General features: G+C 41.2%; 1 protein-coding gene across 1 annotated transcript; it reads right to left on the bottom strand.

Moving 5' to 3' along the window:
* Positions 1-5,068: 5,068 nt before the first annotated feature.
* GOT2 (glutamic-oxaloacetic transaminase 2) lies at positions 5,069-24,843 on the bottom strand. The gene is made up of 10 exons (XM_063111781.1): positions 24,646-24,843; positions 16,874-17,030; positions 15,505-15,633; positions 13,607-13,666; positions 12,938-13,099; positions 12,621-12,725; positions 10,795-10,945; positions 10,178-10,343; positions 6,773-6,923; positions 5,069-6,244 (listed from the first exon to the last, which is right to left on the bottom strand). Exons 1-10 carry the CDS (start codon positions 24,732-24,734, stop codon positions 6,122-6,124), a joined length of 1,293 nt encoding a protein of 430 aa, XP_062967851.1. The 5' UTR covers positions 24,735-24,843; the 3' UTR covers positions 5,069-6,121.
* Between the last annotated feature and the right edge of the window lie 306 nt (positions 24,844-25,149).

The following is a 25,149-nucleotide window of genomic DNA, read 5'->3' as shown; positions in this document are numbered from 1 at the left end:
AGCCCCCTTTATTTATCTTCAAATGAAGGAAGAATTTGTGGGGCAGGAACTGGGGACAGAGCTCAGGACTGGCAGAAACACCCCTCTGGGGCCACACAGTGAAGTCCTATTGACACAGGGTTGTATCTGTAGTGAAATGGGGCACCATTCCTCTTGAGTTGTCATCAATTGCTGGGAGCAGGGCTGCTTAGCACTCAGATTCTCCATCCTGCAACACAGTGGCACAGATGGCACATCTTTACATTTTCTTCTATAGCCCTGCCTCTTCTGCTGCTCTGTAAGCCAAATATAGTTGTTTTGAAAAAGGACCGTTCCTCCTGATACCCAGTGCCTCACAAGCCAGGCCTGTGCTCTGCAGTGGCAGGGGTTTCTCTGTAGTGACCTTCCTCACCCTGGTCGTCTGCATTGCTCTCAGTTCTTTTTCCTAGATTGCAGCTGTATTACTGTTCTAAAATACTTGCTGTCTTTCCCTGGGGGAGGATTGTATTCTCTACCCTGTTGCTGTCCGGCTTGACCATGTGACTTCCTCTGGCCAATGAAATTTGGGTGAATGAACCAGGTGTTAGTTGCAGAATGAAAACTGTCAAACTCTTTCTCTCTGCCATAAAATGTCATGATGAAGAGTGGAACTAGCTAAATAAAATGTCTCAAACAGATACTGGGAGTTTGAGCCTTCCAGATTTTTGGGATGTTGATTTTATCCAACCACCGAGGTATATAAAATAAAGCAAGTGTTATATGCTTGTCTGGTTCCCAGTCCTGTTTTAGACAAATGCTACCTTAAGACCCAGCCTTCATATGGGTCTTAAAATCCTACTTCTCACTGCTTGGAAAGGACATGGAGGAAGGCTACTTGAGTCTAGAGGAACCAGATAGCTACCAGCTAGGTTCAAGTTTTGTTTGAGAAGGTGCCATAGAAGCAGAGTGCACCTTTTAAGCAGGGTATGTCATTTAAGTGTAATAAGAGCCCTAGTGGGCCGGCCCGTGGCTCACTCGGGAGAGTGTGGTGCCGATAACACCAAAGCCACGGGTTTGGGTCCCTATATAGGGATGGCCGGTTAGCTCACTTGGGAGAGCGTGGTGCTGACAACATCAAGGCAAGGGTTAAGATCCCCTTACCAGTCATCTATTAAAAAAGAAAAAAAGAGCCCTAGATTTGTGTGCAGACTGTGATCATGAGCCAAGCAAGTCTCAGTTTGCTTATTTATAAAAATGGAGACAGTAGCTATCTCTTGAAACCACAAGGATTGAGTAAGATTATGTAGGTAGGAATCTAGTGATACCTGGTATACAGGGAGCAGTAAGTTGTAGTGCTCTACAGACCAGGCTACACAATTGGTGTCTGATTTGAGGGTTTATGCTGCTTACCACTATATGATACTGTCTCCCCAAAATAAAGAAGATTTCACAGAATTAAGCCTTCCAAGCAGCAGACTTAGGTTCTGAGAGGGAAGCCATTTGTTCAGACTGAGTGGACTGGTCTTGGGTTGTACATTAGGATCTTATATGCTAGGTAAACATGGAAATATACACATTACAAGAGGAAAAAGAATGTATCATTTCAGAAAATACAAGTATAAATGCATAGCTATCACTGAACCAGTGTCTACTTAGGGAGATTTCTTTGTCTAAAAATTGCTTTATAAATCTTTTTTTTGTATGGCACGAACAGAATCAAAAGAATTGCAACTCCTATTACAAATGGCTAATATCTTTAGGAAGTAAGAGAGCTCCTGAAATTGGTAAGATGACCAATATTCCAATAGATAATGAGCAAAAGATAGGAATTGTTTAGAGAAAATATTGTGTCAAACATGAAAAATGTTCAATCTTTCCCCAAAGAGAAATACACATGAAGACTACACTAAGATGTCAGTTTTCACGTATCAGATTGGCAAAGATCAAACATCATGTACTGAAATTATGAACAAACCAACTCTCATGTGTCTGGTGAGAGTGTAAATCGGCATCTCTAAGAGGAGGGCAATTTGGTAATTTCTCTAACATGCACATATATTATCGGCTTAGCAATTCTAACTAGGAATTAATCCTTCTGCTATACTCTCATGTATAAATTGGCACACGTACAAGGTCATTTATTATAGCACTATTTATAATGGCAAAAGATTGGAAAAGGCCTTTTTTTGTAGTTAATTTTTAAAAATTTAATTGAAATGTATTGACTGTATGGCCTGTTATAAGAAAATATCTAAATAAATTCCAGTATATCCAAACAATGTACCATGCAGTCCTTAAAAAAACGAGCAACTTCTTTTATTTATGTGGGGGAAAGGCATATAACATGTTAAGAGAAAAAAGCAGGATACAAAATTATATAAGTAGTATAATTCTACCATGTAAATACAGTAGTGTCCTCTTACCCATGGTTTCACTTTCCATGGTTTCAGTTACCCTTGGTCAACCACAGTCCAGAAATATTAAATGGAAAATTCTAGACATAAACAATCCATAAGTTTTCAATTGCACACCGTTCTGAGTGGTGTGATGACATCTTGTGCCATCCTATTCGGTATGGGAATCATCCTTTTTTCCACTGTATCCCATTAGTCATTGACATCGTCTGCTCCTAACATCTTTCCATGAACATTACCATGGCTCGATGATCCAGGATCATCCAAAGTAGATGATTCTCCTTCTGACACATTGTCAGGTCAAAAGCAGTGTAATGTCATGCCACAATACCTACGTCACTCACCGATTTCATTTCATCATGTACACATTTTATCATCTCATATCATTACAAGAAGAGTGAGTACAGTACAATAAGATATTTTTAGAGAGGCCACATTTACATAACTTTTATTATAGTATATTGTTATAATTTTTCTATTTTATTAATTGCTGTTAATCTCTTACTGTGCCTAATTTATAAATTAAACTTTGTCATAGGTATGTATGCACAGGAAAAAACTTAACAGGTTCAGAGCTATCTGTGGTTTCAGGCATACACTGGAGGTCTTAGAACATATCCCCTCTGGATAAGGGGGGACTATTGCATTTGTATAGAAAAATCAATAAAAAACCATTCATAATAGCCAACTGTTACCTCCAAGTGGTAGGCATTTGGAGAATTTATTTTCTTTTTTCTCGTGACTGGCACTCAGCCAGTGAGTCATTCCTATATAGGATCCGAACCTGCGTCGGGAGCGTCGCTGCGCTCCTAGCGCAGCACGCTACCGAGTGCACCACGGGCTCAGCCCTGGAGAATTTATTTTCTAAAACGAGCATACATTACTGTTATCATCGAGAAAAAATACTATCCTCAACATTTTTATATCCTTTTGAAAAAGAAAAAAATGATGTTATCATTAGCTATAAATAAACCAATGATTTCTATGAAAAGAAGATTCCATCGATCAGAAGTAAGAAAAAAAGATTTAAAAAAAAATTCTCAGGCTGGTTGAGTGAGCCGGGCTTTGGCTGTTTAGATGTAAACCTGAGACAGTTTAGTCTAATAGTTCCCAATGGCTGGTCCAAATGGCTGTATCTGAATCATCTACAGAGTCTTTTTTTTTACTTTAAAAAATAGATTCCCAGGCCGGCCCGTGGCTCACTCGGTAGAGTGCGGTGCTGATAACACCAAGGCTACAGGTTCGGATCCTATATAGGGATGACCGGTTGGCTCACTGGCTGAGCGTGGTGCTGACAACACCAAGCCAAGGGTTGAGATCCCCTTACCGGTGATCTTTAAAAAAAAAAAAAAAAAAAATAGATTCCCAAGTCTTATCCCAGACACACTGAGTCAGAATGCCCAGAGGTGAGGCCAGGAAACCAATATTTTTATTAAACAGTCTAGTTTTGGGAGCTAGTCTACTCTATAATGAAACAAAGGCATGACTGTTCTTCACGAGCAGGCAAACTACCCTCCTCCGTTAGGTCAGACCCAGACTAGGAAACCAGCAAAGGGTTGTGGGTGAATGGTATGAACTTCTGAGAAAAATATCAGGGCTCATACACCACATGCAGAATGGGACTTGGTCCAGGTCAAGCTGGTAATACATGTGTTTAAAAACAACAAGGTCAGCAGGCTGCTCAAGGTCCTTTTCCAGTTAGTTGGTGGCCAACTTTCAACCGTTTTTGTTCCATATGGGGAGAATTTAAAGCAGTTTTTCCTAACCTAGGCAGTCAGTCCCTTTCTAGAGCAGCTGACTAATGTTTTTGTTTCTGTTTAAGATACTTTTCCAAAGGCATCCAGTGAACCAGCCCATTCGCTTATCCTTCCACCGCCCTTGGTAAACATGTTAACAACAGGAACACGGAAGAACCAAGGGTCAGGAGTGATGAGAAAGCAGGGGGAAAAGAACAAGTAGAGCTTGCCCTACCTCCCAACAATCATCAGAATGCTATGGATGGTCTCCAGGCCTGACTCCCACTCCTCTACCTGTCTGGCCAGTCGTTGTCCCATCTTGAGAGACTCCTAGCACTAAGCAGAAGGGGACAGAACAGCCAGAGGCAGGACTGATGCCAGGCAGGTGCCATTGCTAGATGTGTGCTGTTTGCATCCTGCCTGCAAATCATTTTTTAAAAAATCGAATTAATTGCCAAGTTGTAAGTGCCAACAGATCTCTCATAAAAACTGAGATTTCCATTTTTATTGAAAACTTAGGGCCTTTCATTCTTAGTTCCTGTCACTTCTTTACTGCTCAACACTGAGGATAAGGGTTGATCACTAATGATCACCTTACATCCAGTTTGCATCACTTCTTTTTACTTTATGTTCACTTTTTATTTATATTACCTACTTGGCTCCCATAGACATGTGAAGTTGTCACTTCCCCTCCATCCCTTCCACCTGTCTATATCCACAGGATCCTTCATGGGACTCCACTTGCCCCCCAAGGTCCAAGGGCTTACACACAACATTCTCAACATCTTTGGACTGGACAAGCCAAATGGCAAGATGAAAAAAAAGGTGTATTTGCAGTCTACATTTCGAACAGCTAACATATCTACTGGCTCATGGTCAGTTGGATGTAGCCCCAGACTTCTGCAATATTCACTCCTACCCCTTTCTCCCATTAAAGAAAAAAGATAACTTAGGCAGTAGTTGGATCTACAGTAATTTTATTGTAACAGAGAAACCAGGCTGCAATAAATCTACATGATTAGAGCAGATGGTGGATCTTTCCAACGGGTGAAGCCTGAGCCCGCTGGCAGCACGCAAGCCCAGAAATCCTCTTTCCTGGAACTACCTTGCATTGCCTGACTCATGATGTGACATGAGTGACTGCACTACTACACTGAATGAAGGGAGAGGTCCAACTGGGCAGAGGAAACATCGTGACAGGGGACAATTACACAATCACTGAAGAGGATGCTGAAATAAAATGCAGTTACCTACTCTACTAGTCTTTGCCAAGAAAGGCGAGGGTATGGCATGAGCAGAAAATTATGTTCTTCATTCTTAAATAAATCCTGATAGGATGCAGTTGATGGTCAACCAAGTAGTAGAATGGGATGAAAAATCTAGGCTAGTTAAAGATCTTTGTGCCTAAGAAAAGAACAGCAATGATAAGAGAGAAGAAAGAGCCTTCTTTTTCTTTTTCTTAAATAGGACAGGAAAAAGCATCTTTTATTTTCCTTGCTGCAGTGGCAGCAGACCACTGGTTTTCATAAAACAGTTTCTGCAATTTGGTCTGTTCGTATGGTGGCTCCATCATGGAAGGACAAACATGAGGTCGACTGTTAATGAGAGAACTAGGTCTTCTCTCAAAGCTCTAGTATGTGCTGTTTCTCATAAGGAACACTGAACACGTAAGATGCTTCAGTTAAAGCTTTTGAAATATTGCAGTGGTGTGATTGACAGGTTTTTTGGTGCTGTGATTTTCTTGCACATGTAAACTCCTTTGGAAAAGGTGGAGATAAAAGGATGGAGGAAAGTTTGGTTTAGAGTTAAAAGTTCCAGACACCAGCCAGGGATGCCTCTGCCCTATTTTACTACAAGTTCTTTTCTGAGAAAGACGTTCGATCACTGAGTGTTATGCACTGTGGTTGGAAGAGATGATCCATTCACCACCATCCACCCTCCCTCATCCTCTGTGTGAATCTCACATTAGCAGAGGCTGAAGACAGGTTGTCTCTGTTCCCTTGCACCAGGAAATTACTTGGTGACCTGATGGATGGCGTGGGCAAGGTAGCCTACGTTGCCTGAGGTGACCCCTGCCACAGAGATGCGGCCATCCTTTGTCATGTAGATGGAGAACTCATTGATCAGCCGTTCTACCTGCAGAGAGAAAAGAGCTTGGGTACTACTTCCTGGGCAGGAGGATTTCTGCAGAATGGCACAATAGCCAACTTGTTAAAACAGAAAAATAACAGAAGCTCTATTTCCTCACTTAAGCTCTACTCCCAGAACTTGGTGTGCTAAGTGTAGAGTAAAAGAAGAATAAAAAGCTATCTTAAAGTAGGATGATAAATTCTGAGGGGTGAACAGGTAAAAACAAAATCTTAGATCCAGCACAGAACCAGAATTCAATTAAGGAACAGCTTTTTCTCCTATCTTTCTTCGGAGAAGCAGCAATGGTCATAAACACAATCAAAACAAGCCCAGCTTTTCAGAAGTTTACAAGTTCATGGGGGATAAAGATAGGTAAACAACTAATAACAAAACAAAGCAAATGCTTTACCCAAGAGGGCTCCAAAATAACTGTTTTTAGGGTAACCCTGAAAAGGTAGGTGACCTATGAGGAATTCTTCTGGTTTGCAAGAACTGATCAATTGGTTACCTGCAGAGAAATCAGAGTCCACTCACCTGTTCAGGCTTTAGCCCTGTGAAGCAAAACATGCCAATCTGATCAGTGATGTGTTGCCAGTTTTGGGAGGAGCCCTCCTTCTTGAGGTTGGAGACCAGCTGAGTCCGCATGCCAATGATGCGGTCGGCCATGCCTTTCACTTCATGCAACCTGTAAGGAAACCCCAAGATGCAGCTTCTGCTGGCCATGCACTGACAGGTAAGCCAGAGTTGATAGCGTTTTTACCTCCTTGAGTACTCCCTAGTGTGCCTCAACTCTCAGTCCTTGACTGGGTTACACGCTGTCACTAGCCAGGAAAGAAAGCTATTCTATAGCATTCTGTTTTCTACTGGATCACTATTTTGATCAGGCAACTAAAATAGTTAACACACTTGAGTACAAATCGCTCTAAAACTTACAAAGACTAAGGTAAAAACCATGAGTTAAACAGTAAAATATGACCTTATTTTTAACATGGGTGGAATAAACACTCCTGCCTTTACAATTAAGACAACACACTGTGAACCTACAATGGGCCAAGCCACGTGCTAGGAGCAGAAGACTGAGACATGGTTCTTGCCTTTAAAAGCTTACAATAGAGGCTGGGAGCCAATACATCCAACTAACTACGGAACAAGGCAACACAATGTAAAATTAACAGAACAATGCTGTGCAAAGGAGCCCCAAGGAGAGAGGGTTGATTCTGTCTGGGGGACTGGAGAGGGCAGTCCCTCTGACTGTGCACACAGCTCGCCTGATTCTAAACATAATCTTCCCCTTCCTCAGAATCTACCCTTTCTATTCCATTCCCATGGCTGTCACCAACTGGACGACTGTAAAGACATTTATAGTTTTTCACCTTGTTCTTTTGTGTTCACTTTCCTAAAACTCTCTCTCTGATGATGTCATGCATGGTTACAACAAAGGTTATAAGGTGCCAATTTAAGGTCAAGTATGTTTTATTTTACCCAGTGAAACATTTTACAATTGGGCACTTGCACATAAAAACCTGGATTTGTAGTTTCTCTTGAAAAATGAGAAGCTGGCAGCACTGTGTTAACAATGTGACCACTGGCTAGGGCGGAGGGGCCCCGGTCCTCTAGGTGTGGCATCTGATTTTAAATTTCCTGCAGTCTCCATCCTTCCAGCTCCATTCACTCTGAAGCCTGCGTCTTAAAGGCATTGAATGTCTGACTATGGACAAATCTGGTGGCCCCTCAGCAAAGCCACCACATTCTCCTTGTTGCCCAGAGAATAAAGTTCTGACGCTCACAATTTCGGTCAAGGTGCACCTCATCTTCTCAGCTTGGCCGCCTTCTACATTCCTTCTCACACTCAGTATTTCTGTCACAGAAATCACTTCGGGCTTTCTACGCACATTCTGTGCAATGCACGACCTGTGCCTGTGCCTTTTCTTAGGCAGATCTCTCTGCCCAGTTTCCCTGGCCCCTTCATTTCCTTTGAAAAAAAAAAAAAGCCCACACCTCTCTTTAAGGTACAACTCAAATACTGAAGTCTTCATTACATCTTCTCCAACTCCCCACTAGAATCAACAGGTCTTCCTTTAGTCAACATTTATTCCACTCTTTTTTTTTTTTTTGGCAGCTGGCTGGTACTGGGATCTGAACTCCTGACCTTGGTGTTATAACACTGTGCTCTAACCAGCCAGCCTTTTTTTTTTTCCTCATTCTGTCTTATATCAGTGATATGTGTGTATCTTTCTCACTGGATTACCAACTCCCTGAGGTTAGAGACTATGTCTTAGTCATCTAGCAGAGTATCTCTGTCATCTTTGTCCACTGAAGACTCTCAAATGTGCATTGAAATGCACACATTAAAGTAAAAATCTTCAAAACTATCAGGAAATATGAGAAAATAATAAATATATATAAAAAAACTTAAAAAATTAGGTTAGAAAAGCTTATCAGATCCCATACTTGTCAGCTGACAAAAACAAACAGCTTTAGTATAATTCTAAGTGACAAAACTAAAACCAGTCCTACATATACATATATAACAGTATGATACAGGTTTGGATCCCCATATTGACCAGCCACCAGAAAATAAAACAAAACAGAAAAACCCCCAGTATACAACCATGGATAATGATAGGCCAGGAAAAATAAGCTGGGTTATAGTAGCTAGAGTTATGGTTAATTTTTTCCCTCTCCCAAACTTTCAGAAATTTATTTACACATTAATTTTATAGTGGAAAAAAATTTTTTTAATTGAAAAAGGAGTCAATTTTTTTGGTAAGCCTAGCATGGATCTATTGTACTAAGAAGAATTGTCATGAACCAGACTCTTATTATTTACCTCAATGTTCACAGGATTAATTTATATTAGAAAAAGTAGTTGTTACATGATGACATATGAAGTTTCCTGGAGACAAGAGATAGCAGATTTAGCTTTTCTACCCAAGAAGCTGTTCAGAGATCTGTTCTCTCAATTAAGCAGCTACACAGGATAAACTCATACAAAAAAAAATCATATCTTCCTAAGCATCTTGGTTTTTACAAACTCTGAATTATATAGAACGGGCTGGCATGCTTTCTGTAAAGGGCCAAATAGTACAATTTTAGGCTTTATGTGCTATATGATCTCTGCCTGTCGCAACTACTAAACTCTGTGATTGTAGCATGAAAACAGCCATACACAATTCATAAATGAGTATGGCTGTGTTCCAATAAAACTTTATTTACAAGAATAGGGGGCAGACTGGATTTCACCCTTACAACAGAATTCGCCAAACCCTGATCAAAAGCAGTGTTTTCTAAATTGTGAGTCATGACCCATTCTCATTAGTAGGATATAAATTCAATTTAGTAAGATGGAGTTGGCATGTAGAAAATATTGGAGTATAGCACATGAAGGCCTAAGTACTGAGTTTTAAAAATGAATTCAGCTATATATACATATACATAAGTGTGTTCAGGGTCATGATGTAGAATATATTTCTTATGTGGGCTGTGGTAAAAAAGACTAAGTGACACTAATTTGGAGAACAGGTGTTGAGATTTGGATATAGAGATAGATATATAATGTATAGAAAATAAAAACCAAAAATATGCAGAAATACTGATTCAGTGCTACCTATTGTTAGGATAAAAACAAAAATATGATCTTAAGGAGGAATTTCCTATATAAGGCAATGTGAACTTGATTTTAGGGGAAGACAGGTTTTACTTACATGGAAATGCTAAAAATAAAAGAAACTGCCATTTCTCAATTATGTCAGTTTCTTATAGGGAAAGATCAACTTATTTGAAAGTATTAACAACATTCACACTCCTCTCTCCCTTCACCCTCCTTCCACATATGGAATCTATAGGTACCGTACATCAGTAGAAGTCAATTATAAACTGCTTTTGAAGGAGCAGTGCTGGGAGGAGGTGGATGGCTGGGCGAGGGGCAACAGCCTTTACCATTGTTTTCGCAAATCCGGAGTGGTCAGGATGGTAGAGGCAATCCGGGCCCCATTGAGAGGAGGGTTGGAATACATGGGACGGATCAAGATCTTCAACTGTGACTCTACCCTTTTGGCTTCATCCGCATCTTTGCAGATCATAGTGAAAGCTCCCACACGCTCACCTGAAAAGACAAAATGGATCTTGTCTAACATGCGGGAGCAAATCATGATTAAATCTGCTAAATATTATCTGTTTCCATCAGAACCACCACAAAAATAACTCATTTGTATAAATAAAGTTTTTGACAATCAGAATGATGAGCTGAGGCACAACAGAAAGTCTGAGTACTCAAGAGTATTCAAAGGTCTTTTTTTATTATATCTATCTTCTTGGCTCATGGATCAGTCACTCTTTGTTTAGAGAAGCCATCATCAGTTTTCTTTGCTGGAAGAATTCAAGGATACCAGAGAAGATACAGCTAAGAAAATCGGTAAAATCCACTATACCAGTCTTTCCTCTCTGGGTAAGGAGAGATATGGACAAACACACACCAAACTCTATTCCTTTGTGGCATTCTCTCCCAGCTCTTTGAACTCACCAAAACACATATCATGCTGGGTCCTTTAGCTTACCATATAAGCCCATGTTCTTGGCGTACGATTGGCAGAGACAAACGTTAATGCCCTGTTCGATGAAGTGGCGCACAGCCCAGGCATCCTTGTCACCATCCCCGCTGGCAAAGCCTTGGTAGGCCATGTCAAAGAATGCAAAGAGATTCTTTTTCTGGGAAACAAAGAGAAGCCCAAAGCTTTAGGCAGTCCATCTGAAGAAGTCCTAGATGGTCGCTTGTGCTTATTGTGACCAGGCCTACCTCTCATAGCCAGTGGCAACAGTTTTCTCCTCAGATGGCAGTTTGGGAGATGTTTTAATTTTCCTACAGTTAAGATAGCAACGTGCATTTGTTTACTTTGGTGGATATGTTCTTTCAAGAAGACACTAAGAAAAGAGAACCTTAATCTCAATCTGCCTAGAATGCTGCTTAGTCAAAAAGGAAGCTCTTCTAAGGTCCACAGTGGTCTGGGTAATTTTTTTGGTCCAGTCAACACAGGACCAGCATCAACTTTTTCTGGGACTAATGTAACCCTGGCAGACTCATCTTATACCGAGGGCTCATGGGACGACCTCACTAGAACCATATCATCTTGAAAGTGCTCTCTGAATGCTCTTTCTCTGTTTCATTCTGTTTGTGGCCTAGATTTGACAGAAGGTAAAGAAAGGGAAACCAAAAGGAGTGAACATGGGGACACAAGACAACAGGAATACTATTTTCTTCCCTAGGAATTCTTTTTTTTTTTTTGACAAATATTCTTTGCCTTTATTTCAAGTAACACCAATAATCAATTTTTAAAAAAGTCATGGAGAAGAAATGAAACATTTAAGAAGACCAGGATGAGTAACAAATCGTTACATGAAGTCAGCTTGCTAAATGTGTCCTTACAGTGAAACAACTGCCAAGCAAATGTAAAACCAGACCTTGCACTGGGGTTAACAAAAATCAACATTTCCTTTTCTCCTCCTTCCATCTCTCCCCCATCTCCTTGGATTCCCTGTTGTTAAGCTGTATGACTGGAGGTTTGGAGGTTTGAGCTCTAGCAGCGCAGGCCTGTTGAAAGGAACTTGGAAGAAACAATCAAGGATTCAGTCTTTGGTACAGGCACTGGGCTTCGTTTCCATGTTGTTGTTTTTCTGGTCTTAAAAGGCAAATTCTTTACTGAATGCAGTAAGACTGGAGCATAAGTAAGAGGCAGCACTGAGACGTGGACAGTGCCCTTCCACCTCCATATCTGAGCTCCCTCCTCTACACCACCATGGGCAGTGTGTTAATATAACTAGTTCAGGCAGTCAGTGCTGTACTTGTGAAAAGAACTGAATTCTATTCATTTCTAAACCCTACCCTCTTATACCACAGAACATCTTGAGACTTGGTGATCCTCAGATGTGCTTCCCTAGGAATTCTGACTAGTGTCTTCTCTGACACCTGGCTACACTCTATGAGTGATAATGGCAATGCCGAGGAAAGGGGCAAGGAAAGGAGGAGTCATGAAAAGTGTATAAAAGGGTAACAAGCAACCACTGACAAGGGCAAATGTAGGCACCTATAGCAGACATCCTGGGATCAGTGGATGCCTGTTATGCAGGGTAGCCAACGACAAGTTTTATGAGAATTCCCTACACCCAGGCCAAGAAAGAAAAAATATTTTCGAAGTGCTTATGTACCATCAATTAGAGAACTGCTAATTATGCAAATGAGGAGCCCTTTCCTGGCAGCTTATCCAAGTGGGGAAATTTCATGCAGGCTCAAATTTAATTAATTCTCACTGTTAAGACTTTGCCAAGTTAAGCATCCAAGGCTAGTTACTACACCCTGAACTAGCACCAATCAGTCTACCCTCCTCACCTTCACCACTGTTGCCATTTCCTTCCACTGCTCTGGACGAGGGTCCACTCCTGTGGGATTGTGAGCACAAGCATGCAGGAGAATAACACTTTGCTCTGGCATTTTCTAAAGAGAAAAACAACCAAGAGGTGACTTTGCTCTGCAGCTTTAAAAGAGATAATAAACCCGAAATGCCAAAGGTTCACTATCATTTGATAAGTAACAAAGATAACTTGAGATCTGGGAATTAGCTCATCCCCAGCTGGGAGACATCAAATGTCTGCAAGGAGGTTTATTCCTTGATCCTTTACCCCTCCCACCCTGATAGCCACACTTACTGAAATGTCCTCTATAGTGCCTGTGAAGTCAAAACCACAAGTTTTGGGGTCATAGTATCGATAACTTTGTAGCTGCATGCCAGCATCCCTGAAGATGGGCGTGTGATTTCCCCAGGATGGTTTGGGCAGAAAGACATCTCGGCTGAACTTAAAAAATCTTTGCTGAAAGATGGAATGAAAGGAAATGGAAAGATTAAGAAAGGAGAGGCAAAAAAAGCTGGTATATTTTATTAAGAGGTTATTTTTCTCTACTGAAACCCAGCTACCCGCTATGGTTGAGAGACAGTGCTGACTCAGCAGCCAGACTGCCTGGGTTGGAATCCAGGCTCTGACAACTATACTGGCTGTGTAGTGAGGAACATATTTGGGCCTCACTTTCTTCATCTGTAAAATGGGGTTAACTGTACCTGCCTATGTCATAAGGATTAAATGAGTTAAAATACAAGGCTCCTTAGTAACAGTAAGTGCTCAATAAACTGAATTTATTATTATTATATCTTCCTTGTAATTTCTTCAAAGTACTTTCATTTTTAAATCAGAGGACAGAAAATTTATCTACTTTGTGGAAAGAGGAAATCTACTTCTGGGTCAGGAGTCAAGTATACACACCATAGGAAACCCCATTATTCTCAACTTACAGCTCTTTCATGAAGGAGTTTCCAGACTCACCAGAAAACTGGCTCCGATCCTTAAGGCCCCAGTTCCAGAAATGGTCTGCACAGTGACAAACTGAAGAAGAGACACCCATGGTCAGTGATATACAACACTCTAGAGACCCAGCCACAGAGAGGAACCGCTCTGAACAGTCAGTGCCCTTCATACTCTGGAAGCTAATTCCTATGTCCTGTTATTAGTATCATCCTGTGTTATGTGGAAAACTCTCAGGACACAAAAATTCCTCCCCAATATATAAAAGGAGTGATTTATACAAAAAATATAAAAACACACTAGGAACAGTCACTACATTGAAACATGACTCTAGTCATGGAATGACTCTCTGAACATTAAAGTTCCTTGAAAAGCAAGTCAGCAAATCTGTAGGATAATATTACTACATTTTAAAGGCTGTCTAAGAGATCCTCTTCTGAGTTTTCGTAATCTTAAAATATTCATCTTTTGGGTAATAAAAAGATGCCTGAAGTAAATTTGCTTCTTCGAACTTGTCAACTTTAAGGAATAAGAAAGAAACCATAATAGGTTGGAGAGATTTTGCTTATTTCTTTTTTTAAAGGCACTGTAAGGCTCTACAAAACATAAACCTACTTGCTGGACTGGGGTGGCAGTGGATTAAATAGGGAGAACACAACTAAAAAACTCTTAAAAATAATTAGTCTCTGCAATCTTTGGCATGACGAAAATAAAAACCTAACCGTTGGTCCAATAATACTGATGATTAACAAACACACAGTAATTTATAAAAGACAAGTTGATGTTATTTTAATATTGACTAGTCTCATCCTTAGATTATAATTGTCTAGAAGGATACAGACTAAGCAAAATCACAGCATGAATTAAAAATCCAGGCAGTTTAGGGGCCGGCCCGTGGCTCACTTGGGAGAGTGTGGTGCTGACAACACCAAGGCCGCAGGTTCAGATCCCTATATAGGGATGGCTGGTTGGCTCACTTGGGAGAGTGTGGTGCTGACAACACCAAGTCAAGGGTTAAGATGCTCTTATGGTCATCTTTAAAAAAAAAAAAAAAAAAAAATCCAGATGGTTTCATGAGGGATTAACATATGGTTGATTTTATGGATAGCAACTAAGCCATATTCTGTCCGTGACCTAGGATAATTACTACATCACCCTGGGGTTAAGGTTGTATGCTTTCCTCTGAGCTAACAAACTAATGTGTGGACTTAGACCAGTCTTGTAAATAAGCTGTATTTATTCTGTTTTTTTCAGGGGGGGAAGAGGGTTGAGAATGTTGGCTTAATTTTGCTAACTTGTATGTCTCCCCCATTCCCAGATTTACCCATTAAAATAAATACACAAATGTATCATTAAAAAACACATTTTTTTCCAAAAGAAGATAAACCATAATGACATAAGCTCACACATTGGGAGCATGGTCTTCTCTCTTTCAATGTCCAAAGTGGCTGTGAAGGGGAGGCAGGAGTCCCAGCCCCACAGTCCACCCATGGCTTGTTTTCTGCCTTCTTCTTCCGTCCAAGCTGAAAGCTTAGGACATGAGGGTGGGTGCTAATTATAGGCCTAAAACTAGGCATAGGTAAGCATATCTAAAGCATATTCAGTGTAAAATGAACATAAGCAGATGGAGATTAACAGTAAAATCAGTGCCAAATCTATCAGTCAAATTACTACTCCATTTTCAGGATTACTAGCACATTTTTTGAATTGGTGTTATACGAAACATTTAATTATTGCCAATTTACTATCTAAAAAGGAGTTATTAGCAATAGTGTGGACACCTTAAAACCATCATTACATACATAAAAACTGAGTTATCTTTTCTTATTTGTTTAAAATTATTTAAATCATTTCAAATTTGTTTAAATTATCAAATTTAAAAACAGACCCTGGATGATGCCAGAGTCTGCGCAGCTTACCCGGCCACTTTTCAACACTTCACTGTTCTCACCCAGGGCTAGTTCTGCAGATGCCTTACAAAATTCAGCCAGTCCCCCAATGGGCAGGTATTCCTTGTCCAAATTTTTTGCAGCAATCTGGGCCTCTGCCTAGATAAGAGAAAATAAATTCATTTAGTTTCTTTTTCCTACCTGGGATTACTAAGATTAGTATTTAAAGTTTTATTAATTAAAATTTAGAGGTAAACCCTTATTTTTTTCTTTCTCTCTCTTTTTTTTGGCGGCTGAATGATGGAGGTCAAACTCTAGACCTTGGTGTTAACAGTACCACACTCTAACCAGTTGAGCCAATCAGCCAGCCAAAGCCTTGTTTTTTATTGAGTTAATGTCCATGAAGAAGGGTAATAACTTGATATTTTATACTACAGAAAAGAAATATTTTTTATTGTGTGTTTTTTTTTTAAGTTAAGTTTTATGTGAATGGGTATACAGTCTTTCTTGGTTACCATTTAACTTAAAATGGCATTCTTGGAATGTACAAGAACAGAGTTTAAGAGCAATACCTAAAGTAGATGTAAGATGATAAAGTCAAACTAAATACATAAAAGAGAAACATTTCAAGGTATATGCCTGTCAAGAACTTCAAAGGGTTAATAGCCTTTGTAACAGCCACATATCTTTGTGCTCTGGAGTCAGAGGCCTGGCAGTCCCTTTCTACCTGTGACCCTGGGCAAGTTATTTAACCTTCCCGAGTCTCAGTTTACCTGCTAAATGGAGGAACAACTGTTTCTGCATCTTGTGGGGTTGAGGAGAAGTGTCAGTGAGGTCATGTGCAATAGTGCTTGGCTGTGTTCAAGCTTGTAGCAGTAGCAAATACTTGATGAATAATTTAAAAATTGTTCTAAAGGGATTAGTTATATTTTAAACTTATAATGTTAACTAACAAAAATACTATTACTAATAATATAACAAAAACAAAGAAGAGTGAAAAAAAATTATAAGGACAGGGCACACCTGTGTACGAGAGTTTTATTGAGGCAACCAAAATGAGAGAAATGAAAAAAATAATGGCAATCCTCATCCGTAAAGGATTATTCCTCTTACCAAGGGATAGCATGTAAATTCTTGTTCCTCTTGTGCACCCTCAGGATTAAACATGACACTGCCTGTTTTATAGGTCATCGGACAACCACAGAAAGTTCAATCTTGGAAAAAACCGTGTGGTTCCAACCTCTCACTTTTACAGCCAAGGAGACAGCCCAGAAAACCTGAGTGATTCATGTGGTTAGTGCGAGAAATAGAACACAGGGCTCCCCAGCTGCAGTCCAGCACTCTTCTGCCACTCTCCAGGAGTGACCCTGACTCAGTAGCAGATGGATGGGAAGCTCACCTTCCGGACACTAGGGAGTACGTAAGGCTTTCCATTGTCGTCGCGGTAGGCACCAACTCCTAGATTCATCTTTTTGCTGTTGGTGTCTCTCTTATAGGCTTCTGTAACTCCCAGGATGGGATCTGGGGGTCCCATCTCCACATGGGCCCACCAGGAGCTGAAATGAGAAATAGAAATACATTAGTTTAGTCACATTAGCTAGATCCCTATGGCCAGAGATGTCTCTGATCTGCCTAAGATCCATTTCAACAAATGTTTGCGTGTTTACTATGCACAGGGTATAGCAATAGGCACCAATAATCCAATGATACAAAAGACTTCAAAGCACCGTGCAGAAAAGCTATGTGAAGCAGAAGGGGGGCAGTGAATCATTTTGGAGAGGACAGGGTGCATGTGCAGGCTTTAAAAGCAGTCTAAACCTGACCTGAACTCCCAGGCAAAGAACACTTCAAGTAATTTGGCCGTGAGAAGCTGAGAGTGGTGAAAGATGATACTAAAGAAGGAAGCAAGGGCCATGCAAGAGTATTATTTGACTGGCTTGGGTTTTATCCTGTTCTCACACTTGTTCAGAGCATAATTTGGAAAGCTTGTTAAACATACAGGTTCCTGGGCCCCAGCTTGGATATAGTGAAACATGAAGAATTTTTAAAGTTTTTTTTTTTTGAGGTGGGAGGATGGTCAGGTGAGGGGAGTGACATGGATGGACCTGCATTCTTTAGAGCCCTTCTGGTTGCAGGGTGGGGTCCTAAATGTAGAGTGGTCAGAGTGGATGAAGAAGGATCACTGAAGAAGCTGGTTTGTTACCCAGCAGGAAAGATAAAGAAATGAGGATCTGAACCAGGGTAGTAGCAGTAGGGGTGGAGAGGAAGAGAGTTGCTAGGTATTTAGGAATTAAAAATCATCAGGAAGAACTGATCGTTAACACTCTACTGGTTCCTTCATTACTTAATGAATTAAAATGTTTGACAATGTTCATCATTTTATATTTGTATGAGAGTCATGATTTTAGCTTAAAAAACTATCCTTTAACAGTCTTAGAGGCCATCCATCAATGTCCAATGGAGTCAACTGACTGAGCCAGGTGAATGGTGCTGCTGGGAAGTGCACCTCCTCTTTCCTCGGCTCCCAGAGAGAATCCTTGAAGGCAACAGAATGACTGTTTCTCTAGTGTGTTCCCCAGCCTCTCCTGATTTGGGATTTTGTTTCTGGTTCACTTACGGCCAATAAGCTTGTCCCCACTGATGACAGCAAAGACTGTGAATTTGGTTTTAAGCTGTAACAAGTCAGCGATCTCTGTAGAAGGATGGTAGAGACCTATTCTCTGTTGGGTGAGTGAGGACAGAGAATCTGGTTTAAGTCTTTTTGTTCATCTGCCTTTGTCTACATAATTTCTAAGTAAGATAGGATACAGACACGTTGATTACTAAGCATAATTTAAAGTTTATATACACTTAATATTTTGCTTCTTATCTTTACATTCACCAGAGAGGCTATTGCTTTGAGTCATTATAATAAACATGTTCTTTGTTGCCATTTTGAGAAGGGATGAAAGGGATGAGTACGGCTAGAGAAGTTGTACTGCATGCGTTCACGAACTTTGCTAGTCTGCTTAAAATGTTTGTGTAGGACTGACAATCCTGCCTCCCCCCCTCAGTTGTCTCTGTGAAATAGAAGTTCCTCTCATTAAAAATTAATGAGTGCTTGAGACTATACTAGAATCAACAGTGAGGGCTGGCCACGTGGCGCACTCGGGAGAGTGCGATGCTGGGAGTGCAGCAGCAGCGCTCCCGCCGCGGGTTCGGATCCTATGTAGGGATGGCCCGTGCGCTCACTGGCTGAGCACGGTGCAGACAACAGCAAGCCAAAGGTTGTGATCCCCTTACCGGTCACAAAAAAAGACAAAAAAACAAACAAACAAACAAAAAAAACCCAACAGTGACAGAGAAATACAATTGTGTGTTTTTGTTTTTCAAGGAAAAAAAGTAGTGTTGTCCTAAAGCAGCAGTTGTCAAACTTTTTGGTCTTGAGACTTCTTCAAACTCTTAAAACCTATTGAGGACCCAAAGAGCTTTTATTTATGTGGAGCATAACTATTAATATTTACTGTTAGAAGTTAAAATTAGAAACTAAAACTGAAAAATCTGTCATACTTATTAATTGATTGATTTGCAAATAGCAATGAGAGAAACACATGGCATGTTAACACCTTAATATCATTATGAAAATAGTTTTGACCTTGCAGACTTCCTGAGAGAGAACTATACCCTACAGTGTCAATTTGTCCCACATATGAAAGCACATGTGAGGACAAAACTTGGAAAGTGAATTTTGTCTTGATTTATAAAAACTGACTCTAAAAAGAAGCTATGATGTGTTAACATTTTAACAAAGTTTGCTCAATCTTGATGGGGTAGTTTCCTTGGTTTAGTGATTAATGACTTCACTTAAAAAAGGAAAGGTTATTTTTTACCTCTGGTGCAATCAGTCTAGATAGCAGAGATTCTGTGCTTTACCAGAATTGTTTCCTATGCTTTATGTTGACTCTATTACATCCTTGACTATTTAAACAAAACAAAACAAAAAATGGTTTCTTGAATAGGAAAGAGCTAAGGTTCCTTACAATTTTTATATATTTAATTTTAACGTTTTATTGTTATTTTGATTAAATAGGTAACCAGTGATTGTTTCTCACTCATGATCTTATTTTAATCAAGTGACCAAATATCATCTCACAACTTTTTTTACTTGGCCTTCCCAAAATTGGATCTGAAATATAGGAAACAAAATTTTCAGGCTTTCACTGAGAACTATCTTTGAGATTTCCTGTGGAGCCCCTGGAAAGTACTGTCTTCTCTTCCAGTAAACACCCTCCTGGCAGAATGGATGCATTAATGTATCAAACTGAGGTTTTTAACCTCATGGTAAACTACTGACCTGAAAAAAAGATTATTCTACCCTTTTTCTTCAGGGGAAATAAGCAAGAAGCTTTTCACACAGTTTCATATTCTATAATACAAAGTCTTTATGATCTCCTAAATCAATCATTAAGAACCTGCTACCTGCTAAGAGCTGGGAATGTAAAGAAGAGTAAAACACAATCCCTTGGCACCAGTGGGGTGACCAGCAGGGAGTTGCAAACCATGCAGGCTGGGAGGGAGTGGGGGGAGGGAGGAAGATGATGTACAGTGATAAAGACAGGCCTAGGGCACAGAATATTATTTATGGGAGCCCTGAGGAGAGGACCTAGTAGCTTGGGGAAAAGGAGGAAAGCATAGGGTTGGAAAGGCTTCCAGGAGGAGTGACCTATGAGCTGAGTGCTAAGGATGAAAGGAGGAGGAAAAAGGCATTTCAAGCAGAGGCTCAAGAGTAAAGGCTAAAAGTGAGAAAGAACTGGGTATTGTTGCAGCAGAAACGGAAGCCAAGGAAGCAAGGTTCCAAATTACTTAGGTGAAATAGCCTCTAAGTTCTCTTAGTAATCATTTGTCCAGTCTCAACCAATCAAATGTTTTGGCGTGGCACAGTGAAAGTTCTCCGTGCTCACTATGCTAACAAGCTGGTAAATTATTTCATTAGAATTTCTTTCCCAGCAATGGTTCTCTGAACCACCGGGGGCAATTTCAGTACTGGGCAAACTGCATACATTCAAATAACAGCTCAGCCACCTACCAGCTATGTGAGCATAAGCAATTGAATTAACTTCTATAAGTCTCAACTTTCTTTATCAGTAAAATGGGGGCATAATAGTAGCTATTTCACAGGGTTGGCATAAGGATGAAAAAAAACCCAGAACAGAGCTGGCACAGAGTGAGTGCTTGATATTAGCTGGTATCACTGTTACTAAATTATTACTACTACACGTTTATTTGTAACTGCTCTGCCACTAGTATGGAGCCTGGTAAGGCCAGTATGTAGAGAATTCAAGGAATATATATGGTCATAAGACTTTATGGTCGTTAAGGTCTTTTCTGCTTTTCCATTATTACTCCCATAGTTTTTTTCTAGAATCTCAGGAGACATTATCATTATTGCCATTGCCCCTCACTAGATTTAGTGCCAGAACTTGAAAATCCCTCCCTTTTGTTGTTGTTGTTGATTTAGGCTGCTTGGTTGTTTCTAGTAAGAAACACAGATACCTTGAAACAACTTCTGTACTGGACCTGAAGAAAACTTTTGTTATGTCTTTTGCACAATTCAGACTCTGAAAACATGTAGCACCTGCCTAACTACTGTCACAGTCACTAACTGCTGAGTGAAAGAAATACTTTGACTGTCAAGGACATATTAGATTATAAAAAAGAAAACTTCTAGAAAGCAATGTTCGTTTTTAAAAAGATGGTCTGTTTCCAAGGCTGTCAATCAATGATAACAGAGCTGCTGCCCCTAACCACAAGGACAGAAGGCACCATTTTTGTCAAAAAGTGGAAAAACACTTACTTGTCAAGTTCTTTAAAATGTTTAATGTGAGTCTTATGGCATATCTCTTAAGAATTCTAAAAGCAACTTCAAAATATTGAGTTTTAAACAACGTGAATATAGGAGCAGGGATACTTGATTTGATTAGCCCTACATTAGTGCAGTGGTTTGAATATCCCCCCCCCAAACTTATTGGAGCTTGACTTGTGTCCCCCAAATTTTACACATTAGAAACTTTGGCCCCACTGTGACGGCCTTGAAGAGGTGATTAGATTGTAGGACCATGCCACAATGAATGGATTAAAAATGGTGGGGGTGTGGTTCTGAGGGGTTTAAAAAGGGAGCACAAAGTTTCTTTCACTCTCTCTGCTCCACCATTTTCTGCTGTGTGAGACCCCTGGGTCACTGTCACCACCACCAAGACCCTCACTAGATGTGTTCCCTGCACTGTAGACTTCCCAGCCTCCCAAACTGTAAGCAGTAAATCCTGTTTTCTTATAAATTACCCAGTTCTAAGTATTTTTTTATAAGCAACAGAAAAGGACTAATACAATTAGTAATCATGTTTCCAGGCCTCTATGCCCTTCATTCCTTAAAATGGTAAAGACTACACACACATTGTAAGATCTCTGATGTTTCCAAAGGAAGTGTATTAGATGAAAACAAGAGAGCTCTAGGGACAAAACTGATGCTGGTAACATCAAAGTGATTTCTAACGAAGCGATTCCTATCAGTGTACTCTGGACATAAGCACAAAACCTCAAACGTTGAGCAATATTGACTAGTCAACCAAAAGATATTAGGTACAAAGTATGCAGCAAAGCCTTTCCAATTCAAATGACTTGTGGTTTCCCAGGGGCTTAAGCCTACCTAGGGCTTCACAGTTTTTAAAATATTTTTCCTCACATCCTTCTTATTTTAAAATTAGAAGTTAATTAACTTGCCCATGATGACGGAGCTAAAAACGACAGAGATAATACCACAATTCTGACCTTCTAACTACTGAAGGTAGTTATTGTAATTGTTATTACAATTGATATACTGGTTATTGTAATTGTACCACTGTTACACACTACTTTTCTCATGATACTCCTTCAGTTATTTCACTAAAAATTAAATAATCAGAATTAATTAAAAACAGATCATTACAAATCAGAATACAAATTTGTCTTTCTTCATTGATCTGTGACTATGTCTGATCTCATGTCACTGTGCTTTTAGAGCACAGGTCAACAAGAGAAAGTTATATATTCAGTGTTTTCTGTTTAAAAAATGCAGCTAAATGAAAACACTTGAATTTAGAAAAAGTTCCATTCAAATGACCCAAGTATGAAATTAAATATTTCACTGGATAAATTTTCAGTTCTTTGGAATATCAATTGCCTAGGTTTTATTGTATGTATTAGAATGAGACGTTTTTAAAAAAACAACTTCAGTGGGTTGAGTTTATTTTAAATGTTTTCTACTTTTATTATTTGGCTCTAGGTAAAGATCCCTTCCACAGTGGAGGGAGCGAAGGTTCTCACTTCTTTATCTGAACAGTTAACCTTCATGGCCAGACATGGCATTTGACTATATCACCCAATTGAGTATGGTTTAAACCTGAACAGCGCCTCCTCAACATGAGGTGCTCGAATATTTAAAGACTATATTTTTGGTACATATTTTGCAGCACTGTGGCTTCTCTATGTGTTTAGATTCTGATCTAAAGTAGAGCATTAAGATGTCATATTTCTTTCTGTTTTGAGTTAAAAGTCAGGATTTAAAATAATAATATGGCAGGCACTGTTATATGCTGAGCTTTAACAGTGAACAAAGTAGGTAAGGTCTCTGCTCTCACGGAACCTACATTCTAATGGGGAAAAGACAGAAAAGAAAAATGAGTCAGGCTCTCAAACTGATAGAATGACTAAAAAGTCACACTCAAAGGGATTTTCACCAGGCAATTTAACTAGAGCTTCAGGCCACTCGGCCAAATCCATAAAACAAGGAATTATTTTAAGACTACCGCAATGGTGAAAGACTTTCTCTTGCCCATAACTTTAGGCACTCCTTTCTGTTCTTAAAATGCGTTGCATAAATAACTCCTCCCTAATCGTGGCCCACTAGGTAGGCAAGCTTAAAGAGCACACGTTGACAGTGGGCCAAGAAGGAGCCAAATCAGGAAGAGGAGAGTTTAAAAGCCCAGGCAAAACTGTACTGCCAAGTGTGGGGCTCTGGAAAGGACATACTGTTCTGCTGGCTTAAAGACATCGTGCATATATTCAAACGAAAGGCCAAGCAGGGCTTTGCTCCTTGTAGTTAATATCTGCTTGGTGGGGGTTCCCTCATTAGGGAGTACTTAAAGAGACTGCCCCAAATCGGCTTCTTGAGTGAATTAATCTCTTGGTTCAGTTCTCCACAAGGAAGGAATTACTAGCTCGTTTTATGCTCTGAATTTTCCCCCCGCACTACATATCTCGGTTCAAAATTACATATTTGTCATTTTTGGAGACGTCTATCCTTCCCTCGGTCTTGTTCACCGCCGCATCGCCAGCATTTGGTCCAGTGCCCGGCTCTGAGAAACCGGGGTTACGAAACATTTACTGAATATTACTGAGAAGACGAGAGATGGAGAGGAAGATCGACAACTTCCCTACAAAAGGACCTCCTAAGAGTTAAAAAAAAAAAAAAAAGAGGCCCACTACATCTGACCCTTTCCCATTCAAGGGCCAAAGGGGCGCGGGGTCACTGGGGATTCGGGAGGTCACAGGGACGGGAAGACGCCGCACGCCAAGGTTACGGGATGCTGTGAAGAAAGCCGGGCCCGAACGCCGGCGCCCCGGGAACCTTCCTCCCGCGCGCTGCCTTCCCCTGGGTACACACGCGGCAGCCAGCCTCCGCCCAGGCCACCCGCTCAGGCCGGAGAGAGACCGCGACAGCTGCGCCCGCCCACCCCCCAGGGCAGCGGGTCAAGGGCACGCGCGCCCCCGGGTGCCACAACCAATGGGCGCGAGGCTGGCCGGCGCCGAGGCCGCGTGCGCCCCCCTAGCCCCCCTCCACCGTCGCGCTGACTCTGCGTCTCGGCCCCCTTTGAATGGGAGTCCGGGAGCCGCAGAGGGCCACACTTCCTGCCATAGGGTACCGCGTTGGTCCGCCGTCCCGCGGTGCCGGGTGCACCGGTGGGGACGGGTGTGGGACCCTGAGAGTCATCGTGAGGCGCGGACGCTCAGTCTTCAGTCAAGGGAAGCCGAGAGGGTGACAGAGAAGAGGGTGTGTGTGTGTCTGGGGGCCAGGAGCGGGGTGGATGTCCTGGGGCGCCGGCAGCTCGGCTGGGCAGGCCCGATGTCCTGGCCCCATCTCTGTATCCCTGGGCTTACCTGGCTCTGGCAGAGGCTGCGGCGGCCAAGCCTGGGTGGAAGGCGGCGGCGATCCCGGAGAGGGCGCGACCGGAGTGCAGCAGGGCCATGGTGGGCGGCAAGAGGGTAGTGGGTAGCTACAAGACAGAGCGGAGGGCAAGCGGGCGGGGACACTGAGGCGCAGGCTCCTGCAGAAGGTAAGGACAGCGACTTCCCTGGGCGGGGCTAGAGCGGCCGTGCGCCAGGCTCGAGCCGCCTCACAGTGTCCCCTGGCGGTCGGGGGCGACAGGGCCTCCGCCAAGGTTCCGGAAAACGAAGAGGACATGGTTTGTCGCCGCCTATCGTGTTTGAGGACCCGCTGTGCCGGTCTCCTGTCACGCTTCATTCATTTAATCATGTCGGACCGGAGAGGTAGATGCTATTATACCAAGTTTGAAAGACGGGAAAATGAAGGCTGACACAGGTGAAGAAGTATTTTGCCCAACACCTTACTGCCATTAAGACTCAAGGTGGCGTTGTTTAAAT

This window comes from Cynocephalus volans, chromosome 10 (assembly GCF_027409185.1).
Source record: "Cynocephalus volans isolate mCynVol1 chromosome 10, mCynVol1.pri, whole genome shotgun sequence".
Classification (NCBI taxonomy): Eukaryota; Metazoa; Chordata; class Mammalia; order Dermoptera; family Cynocephalidae; genus Cynocephalus; species Cynocephalus volans.
This window is presented reverse-complemented; position numbering and strand designations above follow the sequence as displayed.